Raw genomic sequence first — 15,542 nt, forward strand, 5'->3', positions numbered from 1 at the left:
AGGTTGTTTTATTACCATCTGATTTATCCTCTCAAGCTTTATTAACCATCATCACATGGATCCCCCGACAAACACGTCAGCCATCTTGATTCCTCACGGAGTCACATCATTGCTTTAGACAGTTATTTACAGACAGGACATATTGTTGAAATCAATTTCTTTTTCTCTGTGGTTCTTAAAAGAGAACAGCTACTGCACGAATTTCCTCAGTTTCACTAGAAAAGCTGGGGGGAAAAAAAGGAGAAATACATAATTAGACTGTATTCATAACGTCAAATATGAACTGTTAATGGATTTCACCGGTCTGGTCCGAGGCTACATGAGGACAACAATTAAGTAATCATGTGACCTGTGTGGCTCTTCTGTGAAGGATGAGGTCTGGCGATGTAGGGAACACTCCCGAAGGCGGGCGGTTCCCCTGTGTTCCTCGTCTCTGATAAAACCAAGCAAAACGTCTTTAAGAGGGAAGCTCTCAACCGAGGAACATAAAGTACAAAGGTTTCAAATGTCACCTCTGTCCATGACGTGCGATGTCTCCTCCTCCTTCACGTGCTTTTCAATCTGAATGGGGGCTTTCCTCGTGCAATAGCTCCCGTCTTTCTGAAGGGCCGGGGCCACCAACCAGTCTCTGATTGGAACCTCGATGACAGATTCACACAGCACCGGGAGCTTCAAACATCGAATCCCTTCCAGCAGGTCGGTGACCTGTGTCAAGCTGTTGGAGGAACAGACAAGCGACGTTAAGACTTGTTTTAACTGTTTCCCTACAAACCCTTATTTAATTGATCAAAGTGATTCATGAAAAAAAAAATCCAACCCCTAATAGACACATTTAAAGTCATGCATGAGGCAGATAAAAACAAATGGAGGAAACGTGCTATATTTTAGATTGAAAGAGTCACGTTGAAAGGCTGGGACTACATTTGAAACTACAACCAAACACAGAAAGAGACAGATTATTTGGTTTCTTACCTCACCTCCCTTTTTTTTCTATTGCCCTAAGATTTCCCATACACCTCCTGATAACATGACACTGGCACTTTGAATGCGTTCTATAATCTTCAAGGTGAAAACTTGAACAGATTAAACCATTTTTCTGAGTTGCAGAAGTTAAAATGGAGTGCATTCCCCCTTCTGCAGAAAGTCGAAGACTATTCTTACTCCAATTTGTTCCAGACGACTGGAAGCTTGATCATCATTACCACCAGATTTCCTCTGCCCCTTTCTTGTTTGTAATCATGAATTACTGGCCAGCTGAAGCTCACATTTTGACAATTTGAATTGATTGTTATCAAACTTGAAAGCTTCTGTGAGGAACTTCCTGTTTGTGTTGATTTTAAGACCCCTGTAGAAACTGTTTTACCTTTGATTTAGCTTATTTCAAAAGGTAGTGTTTCTGTTTCTTTGTCTGATGCCACAGATTCCTTCAGGGATCACTGAGTGAAACAGCTACAGTTAGATGCGATATCATATTTGTATGTCTCAGTGTATCAAACCCCTCGTCTCAGGTCAGATTTAAAAGATGGCAGGGAAACAAAAGAAGTACGTACTTAGCGAGATAAACAGCACAAACCGCTCCGGAGTGCAGGTGTGGAATCACGGTGGGTAAAACCAGCTGAGGGTTGGTCAAGTCAAGAGCAACCTGCAACAGACGTGAAGCATCAGATTGATGAGCAACCACTAATACAATACCGATTCAAAATTGCTCTGTGTCGCTCCATCTTTAAAACACAACCAGACGCTGACCGAGTGGAACCCGTGACCAGCGAGGAGCGAGGAAGCCGTGCTGAGGTCAGCGCTAAGAAACTGGACGTTGTCAGGCCACTCCTCCCCTCGTCGTAAACTCCACGCTGTCCTCCAGCGCTTGTAGTTCTGCACAGCTCTTTTTTGGTGGTCCTCTCTGACCTCCACACTCAGCACGCGCCCCTTGGAGCCAACTGGTAAAAAAAACCATTGAGATAACGTGGATTAAAAATTCAGTTACACACATTTAACAATACAATAATCAAATGTTAGAATCCCCTCTGTCATCTCATTTCTCATGGAGATAACTGATGATGTCATTCTTCTGGATTTAAGTTTAAAAACTTTGCTGGACAGTGTTGTGTTTACATGTTTGTTTACAGGTGTATGGACAGTTCTTTAACTCTGCTGTACAATGCAAACTAAATTAACACATCAAACCTCATACACTGTCTTTGGTCTTTTTCATTGACATAAGCAGCTCAATGTTTTGCAAATCATCATACATGTCATTTGTTTTGCATGAAACACAACCTCCCACCTTGTTTAACATTGGGGTTATTCTTAAATTGTGTATCTTGCCAGGTAGAGTTGATTAACTTTGAAACCCCTTTTAAACACAGAACATGCAAACCTGCTCTGGACAGGAACAGAGTCATGGCCCCGGACCCTGAGCCCGACTCCAGCACATAGTCTCCCTCAGTCACATCCATCATCATGAGCATAGTAACTGCATCCTAGCGACACAAAACACACAATATCTACAATTAGAAAAAAAAAAAAAAAAGGAACAAAAAAAAGATTGGTACCAGAAGAAGTACACATACACAAACAAATAGTGCACCTTGGGGTATGTAATGGCTGGTCCCCTCCTCATGAACAGCACGTAATCTGCTAGACTGGCTCGACGTATGAAGAGTGAAACACCCCTGTTTGTTTTCAAGGAGCAGCCTGCAGGCTGTCCGGCGATGTCATTGTGCATGATGACCCCCCATCCGCTCTGCAGCCGTGTCCCTGTCTGCAGCTGGAACATCTTCCTGAACTCCACCTGCCCCTGCCTTCGATACTCAGCCACAAGCATCTCCCCAAATGCAATCAAGTTCTCCCCTGGAAGAGTGGATGGCACACAGCTTTCATCCCCATCAAAAGCTGGGGTTGAATGAGCTTCAGAAATGTTTGGCTCCTCAGCTTCATGTGATGCATCATAGGATTCTGGGCCATCATTTTTAGAGATAAACTCGTGTCCAGAGTCCTCTTGTTTAACTGGTTCCTGGATAAATGGGCCATCTTCATGGTCCGGCTTGCTCTGCTCCCTGAGCTGCAGCACCTCAGGACTCAGGGTGTCCTGGGGCAGCATGCCACTGATCCTCTCCAGGGGGGACAGGGGTCGCCTCTTTCTGAACATCAGGGCTTGACTGGGGGTCAGTTTGGTGCCCAGGGTTGAAGACTCTGTGTTGTCTCCCTCACTCTCTTTGCATTTCAAGGAAGCAGTTGAGAAAGTTCTGATCACCCTTTTATATTTATGTAGTTTTCCGAGTATGTCTCTGTTACTGACATGAGAGGACGTGCTGATTCTCAACAGTCTGTGCATAAACAGAAGTCCAGATAACGGCGTCTGCACAGCCATTACGTCGGATTATGACCATATAAATTAAAATAAATAAAAACTGTGAGCTCATCCGTTGAATTGAAATGAGATTGAAGTCCTGAGAGTCGCTGCAACTTCAAAAATAGATCCTTGATATAAATACGAAACACTTTCATATCTCTCTTACTGCATTACGAGTGGAAAAACAGTACCGGCTCTATTTACTGTCCCTGGAGGTCACCATGCTGGAAAACACACGTGAACTACGTCATAACTGAGCGACAGATGTAGTACATCAGGTCTACCAGCAGAGGGCGACATTATGCTTCTTCTTCTTTTACTTTAATGGCAGGTTGCAAACATATCTTAAAGAGGTGTATACCGCCACCTACTGTACCGGAGTATGTAGCTTGAGTTTATACTTCTATTTAATATAAAATAAATGAAATAAATAAGTAATAAGCTAAATCCGATGATATATCTCTATATCTTTCAAGAACTGTATCACAGCTTTCTGTGTTTTCTTGATTCCTTCTCCTGTAGTTCCAAGTACGGTAATCCCTCAATACTCCATTTCCTTCCTACCTCTCTTATCTTTTGGTTTAGTCTTATCCTCATTCTTCTATATTTTTTTGCAATGGAACAATATGTGTTCGACGTTTTCTGTGACTCCACATTCCTCACATTCATCTGTTTATCTTTTACCTAAGAAAAACATTGTTTTATTCAACCCTGTATGGTCAAACCTCATTTTACTTAAAATTGTCTCCTCTCTTCTATTTTTCCTATTTACTCCATGTGCATTTATAGATTTCTGTAAATTGTAATATTTCCTCCCATTTTTATTCCTGTCCCATCTGACTTGCCATTTCTTTGTCATTTCTTTTTTGATTAAAGCCTTAATTTCACCTTTACCTAAAGGTACATCTATAAATTCTCAGATTTTAGTAGAAATTTTAGCTATTTTATTTTATTTTAACTCCTACATGTGCAGGTACCCAACAGAATCTCACATATATAAGAAGTTTATGTAGTCTAAACAAACTTTGATGAATTTCTAACATGAAATCTTCTCTATCAGATTTCATATTCTGGATACTATAGAGGGCATATAAGGAATCAGCACAACATACTACTCTATCTGGTTTCACTTCCTCCACCCACTGAAGTCCTATAATAATAGCCATAACAGCCGTATTTACTGACAACTGATCAGGTAATCTTTTCCCAATATTTATTTTTATTGATGGTATGCTTATTCCTTTACCTACCCTATCCTCTTCGTCTTTAGATCCGTCTGTATGTATATATATATGTGTGTGTGTGTGTGTGTGTGTGTGTGTGTGTGTGTGTGTGTGTGTGTGTGTATAATAGGAGATGTAATGCATATATTTTCGATCTTATATTCCTTTACTTTTGCTTTTATTTCCCAACCAAATCCATTACCTTTAAAAGAATGATATTCCCAACAATCTTCAATTACACTTTTGGCAGGGTTTGTACCATCACTGTATGTAACATAACAATATGTTAGCATGAGTTTATCACTTCTCAGGTCTCAGGGGGCTTCTCCTAACTCAACCTGTAATGCCTGAATTGGAGTTGATCTCACTGCACCAGCACATATCCTCAGTGCTTTATTAATGACTCTATTGAAATGAGTTTTGGCTGCTGCTCTGTACACAAAGCACCCATAGTCTAGTTGACCTCATCAAAGCCCTATATATGTACATGAGCGATCTTTTATCAGCTCTCCACTCTTGTCCAGCTATTGCTCTCATTAAATGTATCATTTTCTTACATTTAGATTCTACTTTTTCCACATGAATTTTCCATGTACCCTTTTGATCGAGCCACATACCTAAATATTTAAACTGATCTACTCTTTCCATATCCTGTCCGTATAGCTATATTTTTGTCAATCCCTTTTTTTCTGGTGAACAACATATGACAGGATTTACTTGCTGAAAGCTTAAAGCTCCATTTATAAGACCATTGTACAACTTTTCTTATTGATTCTTCAATTTTATCCGTTTCATTTTTGGGATCTCGTCCTCTGACCCATATGGCTCCATCATCCGCATATAGCGCTGATCCAACTCTTCTATCTAGATTTGAAAAGATATCATTAATCACAACATTAAATAGCACAGGACTAATAACATTAGCAATAACATTTATAATATCATATATTTCTGATACTTCTGAACCTATTTTTACTTTAAATCTTCTTTCTGAAAGAAAGTCTAATACCCATTTCACGTTTTGGGTAGGAAACAGGGAGAGGAGGACCCAAGTGCAGAATAACTAATTATTTATTTTAACAAAAAAGGCAAAAACAAAAACTTACAAGGAAAAATCCAAAACGTTCCAAAAGGCAAAAACAAAGGAAATCCAAAAAGGCCACGAGGAGAAAACACAGGGAGCAGGGAGAAGCAACACATTCCAGGAACACGAGATAATCATGACAATACAATGAACCAACAAGAAACTCAGGCAAACACAGAGACTATATAGACATGGGGTAATCAGACACAGGTGAGACTAACGAGACAGGTGAGGAACATCAGGGTAATCACTAAGGCGGGAAACACAAGGAACAAAGAACACAAGACCAGAACACTGAGGACAAGTACAAAGTAAAACCTAACACTGACACCACCTAAAACCAGATATACAAAATAAAACAGGAAACACTGAAGACTAGACTTAAAACACAAGACAGGAAATAAACTAACAGGCAACATAGAAGAACACAAGGACACAGGAAAACACACTAATGACTAAAGTAAACCACACTAGGAACATACATACACAGAACACGAGGGAAATAATGAACTAAAACAAGACTAAATACAGAACAAAACCAAACCATGACAACCCAGTTATAAAACCTGCCTCTAATTCCTATTTTGTTCAATTTACTTAATAGCCCTTCCCTCCACATAGAGTCATATGCTTTTTCAATATCAAAAAATACTATATTCATAATTTCTTTCATTTTAAATGTTTTCTCATTGTTTACTTTTACAATAGCATCCATAGTTGATCGTCCTTTCCTAAAACCACTTTGATAAGATGCAAATAATCCTCTTTGTTCTAGGAAGTAGTTAAGCTTTCTGACGAATATGTTTTCCATCCATTTACATAGATGGGATGTTAAGGCTATGGGTCTGTAATTACCTGAATTATTAGGATCTTTCCCAGGTTTATTAATTGGCAATATTAATGCACTCTTCCAATTTTTTGGTAACTTTCCTTCATTCCAAATCTTATTGAAGACATCCAATATTCTCTCATACATTTTCTCAGGAAGTTTTTGAAACATTACATAACTTAATCGATCTTCTCCTGTAGCAGAGTTCTTAATTCTATTTAAAACTGTTATCATTTCATTCATGTTGATGTCAACATCCATAGAACTTTCCTCATGGTCTTTTTTATTATATAAATCCTTATTTCCATCTAGAATTTTTCCTGTGATCATCATCTAAATGTTGACCACTATGCACACTGGCAAACTTCTATTCCACTCACAAGAGTTTGCAAAGTTATTAGAAACTAAAGTGAGATCAATACAAGATACTGAGTTAGAGCATATATCAATTCTTGTACCATTTCCATTATTTAGACAAACTAACTGCCTAATATCCATCAATTCTTCCACTACTCTGCCATTACTGTCTGTAATTTCTGTCTGTATTTTTTTTCCTAAATTTCCTGAGGGAGTCATCCCAAAGGATCAATAAAGTTTCGTCTTAGTCTATGCTTACTTCCCCAGAGATTATTATGTGCATTGAAGTCTCCACACCATATTTCTCTCCCATGTCCTTGTCTCAATATGTCACACATTCTATATCGGTTGAGGTTGATATTCTTCTGAATTATATTCCATCTTTTACAAATGTTGCACAACCCCCTCCCTGATTTCCCTCTCGATCAAACCAAACAGACTCATATCCAGGTAAAATGAAATCAAGGTGAGGCCTAAGCCAGGTTTCTTGAATGCAAACATCAGGTCTCATTTCAGATTCTGTTACAAACCTTTTAAATTCTTGTCCATTTGCAATCAAGCTTCTAGCATTCCATTGTAAAAGGAGGAACACTATCACTAGATTAAGTGGTATTCTGAGAACCCTCCTCATGTGCACCCCTCAACATACGATAAATCTTTGATATCTAGAAACTCCTCTGCAGCTTCTACTACTGTCTTAATTCAATCACTCTTTCTTGTCGTGTTGCAACCTTTACTACTTTACATATAAAAGCGACAAAACTTTCCTTCTATACTATCAAGGTGTTCTCCTTAACTTTGCACTTATGATTGCATTGCTGCTGTACTGTATCTTCCAGGGGGAGTAGATTCTGTACCTGCCCGCTGGGGACCTGCATTCCTCAAATTTCCATCTGTGTTTGTATGAAACTCATTTAGACTATTTTGTCTGTTTTCATGAATACTTACACTTCTTAATGCCTCAGCATATGTCACCTTACTCAAAGTTTTGTACCTCTGTACTTCTTTAGCTTGAGTTTGGACCACACATCCAGCATATGCAGCACTATGCTCACCCCCACAGTTACAGCATTTTAACTTAGCATCCTTTTTACATTTACCATAATCATGTTCTTCTCCACATTTTGCACATCTCTGTTTCCATTTACATTGTTGAGCTATGTGTCCTATTCTCTGGCATTTGAAACACCTTGATTGGTTGAGGAATATATTCCCTCACTTTATAGTTGAACCATCCTATTTTGACTTCCAAAGGCATATTGTCTTTTCATAAAACAAGCAGCACAGACAAACTATCATTCTTGACACCACCTTTATTTGTTTGGAGTCTTTTAGCTTCTAGTACTTTACTGCCTTGCAACTCTTTCTTCACTTCTTCCATTATCATCTCTAGAGGTACATTTGATATCACTCCTCTTGTTTTCTCAACCATTCCTGGTGAATGTACTTTTATCTGGCTTCCATCAAGAGGATTCATTTTCATGATCTTCTCTTGTTGTTTCTTGTTCACTGCTGATATGAGAATTCTTTTGTTACCCAACAGTTTTGCATACTTGATCTTCCCTATTTCTTTCTCTATTGCTTTTGTCAACTTGACTGGATGAAAGTGTCCTTTATCATTACTGAATGTAATGATAACTTTCCTGCTTGTCACTTTGGGGTTTATTGTTCCCATTAGTTCTAGCTTTCAGTTTTTTTGAAACTTGTGTTGTTGAGCCTTCTTCTCCACTACTTGCTACAGACCATGATTTTTTCCTTGCAGCTTTCCGTCGACTAATCTCCATTTCTGAAGTCCATCCACCACCGCCACCATCCGAAGTGTCATCCATTGCTACACTCACGGTACAGTTTGTTTGCAACCCGCTTTTTCCAAGTTTTCGTAACTGTTAATGAGGTTGAATATTTCTCTAGATATCAGGATAAAACTAAAGTAAGATCTGATTTAATATAACTTCTGTTTGTTTTTAAAGACTAACAGAGACGTGAACACAAACATCAACAATCAGCGGTGGTGTAATATAATATTACCCGAGCACCATGATGCTTAAACCTGGGAGACCTAGCCGCTAAAGAGGATGTTGTGGAGGAAGTGGTTGTACTGGTGAGTGTTGCGTTGTAAAGTTCCAATGCCCACTACTGGACGGGCGTGAGAACTACAACGTTTTCACTCCGGCAAGACCTGCCGTGTAGACGGTCTGTACTTTGAATCCGGAGTGGGGTCGTTTCGATGCGTTTCTGTCACAGCGTCTCCGTGTAAACGGGGCCTTAAATACGACCTCCATCTAACTGAACAACCAAGTAAAAGAACACAGTAACTTAAAATACCACACTATGTTTTTAAGCACAATCTGTATTTTTTAAAGGAAGCTACAAGACTAGTGTTACATTTCATATGTGATTGAATAAAATGTAAATGTAATTGCCTTCTCAGTCATGTCTGTATCATACCACTCTACTCTCTTCATCTGCATGCTGTCTTTAACACTTGAGTGTTTAACATTTATTGCAGGTTAGTGTTTAAGTACTTTTAAAGCCATGTGTTGCCCGATTGTGACTTCTGTCATTGCTCTAGAAGAACACAAGAAGTAATTTTTTTTACAGCTTAAACAGGAGAGAAATGGTTCAAATCAATGAATACTTTATTTTATTTATAACACATAGTCTGAACGGTGGTTCAGCTATAAAAGTGAGGAGGTTATTGGTTTGAATCCCCATCTGACAGGAGTCTCTCTGTGAGGAGTTTGCATGCTCTCTTCCTTCCACAGTCCAAAGGTGTTCACCAAGAGGAGAAAAAAGTAAGGGAGACCATCAGGTGAGCTGGCAGGGGTACAGCATGAAAGATGTATGAAACATTCAGCATTTTTTATAATTAACCTCATGCATCTCATTAACGTTTTAGACATAACTCTGATTACTACACTTACCTCTAGTATCTGTATCAGCCGTCTTTCTTCTTCCTTGTGTCTAAAATGAGGATAATAAACAATTACAATGAGATACACAACATCTTTGACAAGGAAAAGAAACAGAGAAAAGGTCCATACAAACAGAAACCTTAATGAAACAGATTCACTTACCAGCTCCACAGTAATGCACAGAAACACATATACTTTCACACATTATTTACATAAATGTTCATGTAAATATACATACAACTGAAGTAACTAGTGATAGCAGATATGACTTTAATACTATGTGCATCTTTTACCACTACTTTCTAACATATTTTCACCAGCATACTGTATGTTAGATCACTACACAGCTTATGTTGCTAACTTAGCTTAAAATTGTTTATTTCGTTTTTTGCCAAAAATAAAGGGTTAAATAACCCACAGAGTATGTATAGATAGATCGATAGATAGATAGATAGATTGATTGATTGATTCTGAGGGAAATTCAAGGCATCCAGTAGCAATATACAAAACAAGTTCTTGGCGTAGCTGGGCTGCGTAAGCCATTGCAGCAGTACGCTAAATGGGCGGGGGGTGTTGCCAGGGCTCCTCCCTAATTATGAAACATAGTTGTTTTCCAGCCTATTTGTGCAAGTTATCACGGCTGAGACAACAATCAAGTTTAATTTATCGACTAATACGAAACCAATAACGTCTGTATACAACCTTATTGATGTCTGTCTGAATGTCTCTTTGGATGTTGTTGTATTTATTAGCTGCCTGACTTGGCTTAGAGGCTCCCATGGTTGCACCTTGTTACATTACAAAGTTGACTCAGTTTACATAGATGTAAGTCTGAGGTCAGCTGAGTTAACTTTGATTTAAGATCTTTAATCTGTTGTCTACATGTTTCAGCTGGTCCTGAAGAAAATACAATGCAGTTAGTGTCAGGCTAAATAATTAGTTCCAGGTGTATGTGTGCATTGTTAGCTGTTATTTACATTATTATTATTGGAATTATAATTTGTTTGTTTGTTTGTTTACTTTAGGGAGTCAAAAGGAGAACATGGACATGGCGTGGTTGGATACTGAAAAAAAAAATCAGCCAATGGATTGTACATTATTCAATATCTCTGTGAATAGTTTTTATTTCATTAAAGTTAATAGAAACAAATACTGTTCCTTTTCTGCTCCACCCAGCGGTAACATAATACCAATGTGTACATCTAAAATAAATACAGAGGCTACTTTTCACTGTTATGTATTTAGTTATAATTATACTAGAGGTTACTAATGTAACATACCTGGGATAATTAAATGTTAGAAATAATGATTTAATAAAAATGCCTTATGTGTAGCCATTGCTTTAGCTATCTGTTTATTATTTATTAAAGATCATGGTTAAAATGATCCGTTGAGTATGCAGAAATACACGTCTCTGACCATACCGGTCAAGTTTTGTATATTAAGGAAAGGGCGTTTCCCAGCCATATTTAACAGCTATTTGTCTAATGTTTATAACAAATCAATCCATTTGAAAATTGGTTGAAAATTGATCCAGTTATGGTTATTTTTAGTACATGCACCATTAACATCAATGTACTGAGCGGAGCCAGCTGCCTGTCCCAAGATGGCCGCCACGTTGCTACGTCGCTCCCGAACAGCGCGAGAGAGTCATCTAGTGTTCTATCTATGCAGCCAACAATGTCTCCATATTTTCTTCTAGGCCATACGGCCGAAACATTTGCCTGTGAGCGTCATTTCATGTTCAGATCTTGCACTGATTCTCTTGAGTTTGAGTATGTTTAATAAGGTTACAACGTGAGATAACAACAATTGATACATTCGCGATGCTAACCGCTAGCATTCCCATTCAAATTCTCATAGACGTTAGCATCAAGCTAGCAGATTTTTCGGTTGTTTAGCATATTATGAGATTAATAACTTATGTTTTGATGCGTTTAGTTTTACAGGGCTTCCTTTATTAAAGATCTGACAAAGAAACTTCAGCTTCTTTATTGGAGGAAAACTGTTAGCTATCTGTCGAGCTGTGTATCAGGCTAAAGTCGCGCACACACACGGGTCATTCTCATGAAACCATTACAATACCATGTACATAGTGATTCTAAATGTAAATTGTGACATTTAGTTATATAATTAAGTATTATAATGAAGACAATAATCTTCTCTACCTTGCACACAGATTAATTTCAACATAAGAATGAATTGTTTAAGTATTTCATTGCATTTTCTGCTGAAATTCTCATTACCGCAACTAGTCCAGTTCTGACTGAATGTATGTTATGATGTAATTTAAACGGAGTAAAATAAAAAATATTCAGGAAAAAATAAATAAAATGGCAGAAAAAGTATAAACTGAATATTCATGTATACTAATAACTTAAATATTATGGAAAATTGAAGTGTCCCTGACCATCCTCCGCAACATTTTTTAAGGACCATTTACACACACAAAGAATTTTGATACAGTTTGATTTTGAGCGAAGCAACACATTTTCAGTATGTTCAAAATGGCTACAAGGTAAGGAGATCTTTATGTATTTCTCAAGTTAATGTTAAACATTCTGTTATTAGACTGCAAACACGACAGTATTGATTATCATTACCGATATTGTTGTTTTCTTAGTCATTATGGCTTTACTGTTGTTAGCAAAACATGCTATGGCTCCTCATCCTCCGAAACATCATTCTCACTTACCGCTACAATTTAAGTCCAGTTGCGGTAGAGAGAACTTGTTTCGGTAATGAGAACTTAACCATACAAATTATATTTTTAACTAGCCTAACTATTATCTTTATTATTGTAAACTAACTTGGTATTTTCCCTAATGGTCTGTTTCATTGCAGACAGTCATCAAGTGACAGAAAGACAGCTTTAGCGAAGACTACGCTGAAAAACTTCAGAGAGAAGATTTACAACAACCTAAGAAGAGTACAGAAGGAAAGAGAAGGAGAGGTTAGGGGTTGTAGGGGTCACAGCAAAAGTAATTAACTTATAGTGCGCGCGCACACACAGACACACACAATGGCGTGCCATTTTCATTCATGACTATTAAAAAGTTCTGCGCCTAACTAATAGACTATAGACTAGATCTAGTTTTAGAACGGAAAGACAATGTTTCATTTACTTATGAAATTATCCTATTCCAAAGTACTTTTTGTTTTAGTGTCTTTCCAGATGGTTGACGATCAATATGAGGTTGTAGTGGTGTGGCTTCGCTAAAAAATATGTACTTTGTGATAAAAGCATGACATTTCCTTCGGGATCAATAAAGTATCTATCTATCTATCTATCTATCTATCTATCTATCTATCTATCTATCTATCTATCTATCTATCTATCTATCTATCTATCTATCTATCTATCTATCTATCTATCTATCTATCTATCTATCTATCTATCTATCTATCTATCTATCTATCTATCTATCTATCTATTTGGTACACTTATAGCCAAAGGCATTCTGAAAATAATTGGATAATGAGCCATCTTTAATTTTCAACATGGTGGCCATTTTTCAAAATGGCCACCTCTCCTAACTGTCCTAATTGTTAACTAACAAAGTGTACCAAATTTCATGCTTTTATCATAAAGTGCACAATTGTTATTATCTGCCTAACTAATTACACAATAAGCTGTGCTGGAGCAAACACATTTTCCATCTATCAGATTTGAGGGGGAAAAGGTCTGGTATTACTTTAAGGACATTAAAGCTGTCATCCCAGAGCCACAACCTGCCACCTCCTCAGCTCGCCACTTCGGTTTGTTGTCTTTGGTCTGGGCCAAGTATGCAAAAAAATCACATGTAAAATGGATGAAAAGTTGTATAGCATGTAACAAGAAGTAAAGAAATTAGTTTTAGTCAATAATATGTTGTTTAGAATCTTTAGGTTCAATGGACAGTCATTTTTCGGTGACGTAGATTTATTTTTTTAGTATGTCTTTTAATGCTGTTTTTTGTGTGTAACGTATTTTGTCCATGTATGTCATGTAATAGATTATATACCTGTATGCAATCTGTTGAACTATAAAATATTTTTAACCATACATCAGTCTTAGTATTTACTATATAAATATTATACTTAATTATCATCACCGAAATTTTCAACCTCATTTCCGAAACCCATGTATCATTACTGCAACAGGTGTTTATTTAATGAATAGAAATCTAGTAGGAGCTTTAAAATATGTGTGCATAATATATACTTTATGCCTTTCTGGTATATCAAATCATTTTGAAAATACATATAGGTTTTATTAAAATAACAAATATTTTAGGTTGCAGATTGTGGAAGGTGTTGCGGTAATGATAGAAATCAGTTGAAATCACATAAGTGTAAATTTAAATATATATCACATTAGGCCCCTCCACCACAGCCCTGCTCCCTGAGATATTGCTATAACCACAACTCCATTACACAAATGCCCCTTTTTAAAGTTTTTCTTGACAATTTATTTGACAAAATGAGACAAGGGATAAATGATGAGTGAAACAGATTACTTTAGCAGCTGCTAACCTGCTCGTCAGTGTGGTTTGGTCTTTTAAGATTTGTAATATCTCAACAAGGGAAAGTGACGGTTGTCTTGTCTTGTGTGTTCTTGTAACATTTGCACACAGTTTTTGTCTGGTCTGTTATCTTCTCACCTCTTTCGTTTTCTGTCTTGAAGCCAAAACGCTTCCACACCTCCGATTTAAAAGACAACGGTGTGTCCTCAATTTCTAAATCTGTCTCTGCAGCTGCTGGCGCTCACCGCGTTATTGAGATTCATTTTTCAGAGCATCGATGTGAACCTCGACACCTTTGAATCGTTTTGTCAGGATTCATCTTTACATCCTAACTTTTTAGCTCATCAAACATTATATTTCCACCTCAAAGTCAGCGCTCTACGAGTTTGACCATTAGAAATATTTCCTACTGATTTGGAATAACTGTAAAGCATGTGAAGCAGTGACAGTGCTGCAGGATGAGAGCCTTCATCACACTTAAACATTGACTGTAAATGTTGCCTACAATTCTCTACAGACATGAAACATGAATTCATTAATTACTTAAGTTCTATTTTTTATTGATTTCTTCACATGCACATGTTTCAGTGCAGCCAGCAGGAGACCAGCGCTGTTAGTTGGAGCTGGAGCAGGTGAACATTCGTCTGAGCCAGCCTCTCTTCTTCTTTGCTTTTTTCTCCAACATCTCCTCCATCTTGCTCTCCAGCTCTTCCATCCTGTAAGCCATGCAGCTCTCCCTCTCCGTCCACTTCTCCTCCTTCTTCTTCAGAGTTTTGTGGAGGAGCTGAATGGCGTCTAAGAGGGAGCTCCTCTCCTCCTGCCACTCCTTCTGCCGCTGCTGCAGCTCCTCTTGGGCATTTTTTTGGGCCGCAGCGAGCTCAGCGTTGACCAGTTTGAGGCTCTCCAGATCGGCCGTGAAGGAGGAGCGGGACCTTTCCAGCTCCGCCTGAGACTCTTCTTTGATCCTCTGCAGGTCTTTCTCGACATCGGCAGCTGTCTGACTCGCTGCTGTCTCGTCCAGCTCGTCAGTCTGCTGCTCCTGCTCTCGGTGGGTTCTGACCCACTTGAATTTGTTTGAAGCTTTCTTCTCCTTGCAGACTGTATTCAGACTCAGGGCCTGGTTCAGGAGAGAAGTTTGGAGCTTCTGCATGTGGAAGTTAATCTTCTCTGCCTGAGAAGACTCATCCTGAGCAGACTGGCCGGTGCAGGGATCCATTTTTGCGGCCTTCTTCATGAGAGCAGCCTGTTCCTGCTGCAGCTTCTCACTGAGGCTCAGG

The 15,542-nt window shown here is 38.2% G+C and overlaps 1 protein-coding gene across 2 annotated transcripts; it reads right to left on the reverse strand.

Moving 5' to 3' along the window:
* Positions 1-16: 16 nt before the first annotated feature.
* Positions 17-3,638, reverse strand: trmt61b (tRNA methyltransferase 61B). 2 transcript variants are annotated; one of them, XM_079370211.1, is made up of 7 exons: positions 2,588-3,638; positions 2,378-2,480; positions 1,747-1,937; positions 1,551-1,642; positions 513-718; positions 350-433; positions 17-224 (listed from the first exon to the last, which is right to left on the reverse strand). In XM_079370211.1, the coding sequence occupies exons 1-7, from the start codon at positions 3,368-3,370 to the stop codon at positions 190-192; spliced, it is 1,494 nt and encodes a 497-aa protein (XP_079226337.1). In that variant the 5' UTR covers positions 3,371-3,638; the 3' UTR covers positions 17-189. The 2 variants fall into 2 exon arrangements, with proteins under 2 accessions (XP_079226337.1, XP_079226338.1); XM_079370212.1 differs by having other exon boundaries at positions 513-715; positions 2,588-3,636.
* Positions 3,639-15,542: the final 11,904 nt, after the last annotated feature.

This window comes from Symphodus melops (assembly GCF_947650265.1).
Source record: "Symphodus melops genome assembly, chromosome: 19".
In the NCBI taxonomy this organism is placed as follows: domain Eukaryota; kingdom Metazoa; phylum Chordata; class Actinopteri; order Labriformes; family Labridae; genus Symphodus; species Symphodus melops.

Coding starts and splice junctions, on each gene's coding strand:
- trmt61b (XM_079370211.1), bottom strand. CDS start 3,370: ATGGCTGTGCAGACGCCGTTATCTGGACTTCTGTTTATGCACAGACTG. Junction 1,643..1,746: donor CTGGTCACGGGTTCCACTCG/GTCAGCGTCTGG, acceptor CGTCTGTTGCAG/GTTGCTCTTGACTTGACCAA. Junction 434..512: donor ATCGCACGTCATGGACAGAG/GTGACATTTGAA, acceptor TGGTTTTATCAG/AGACGAGGAACACAGGGGAA.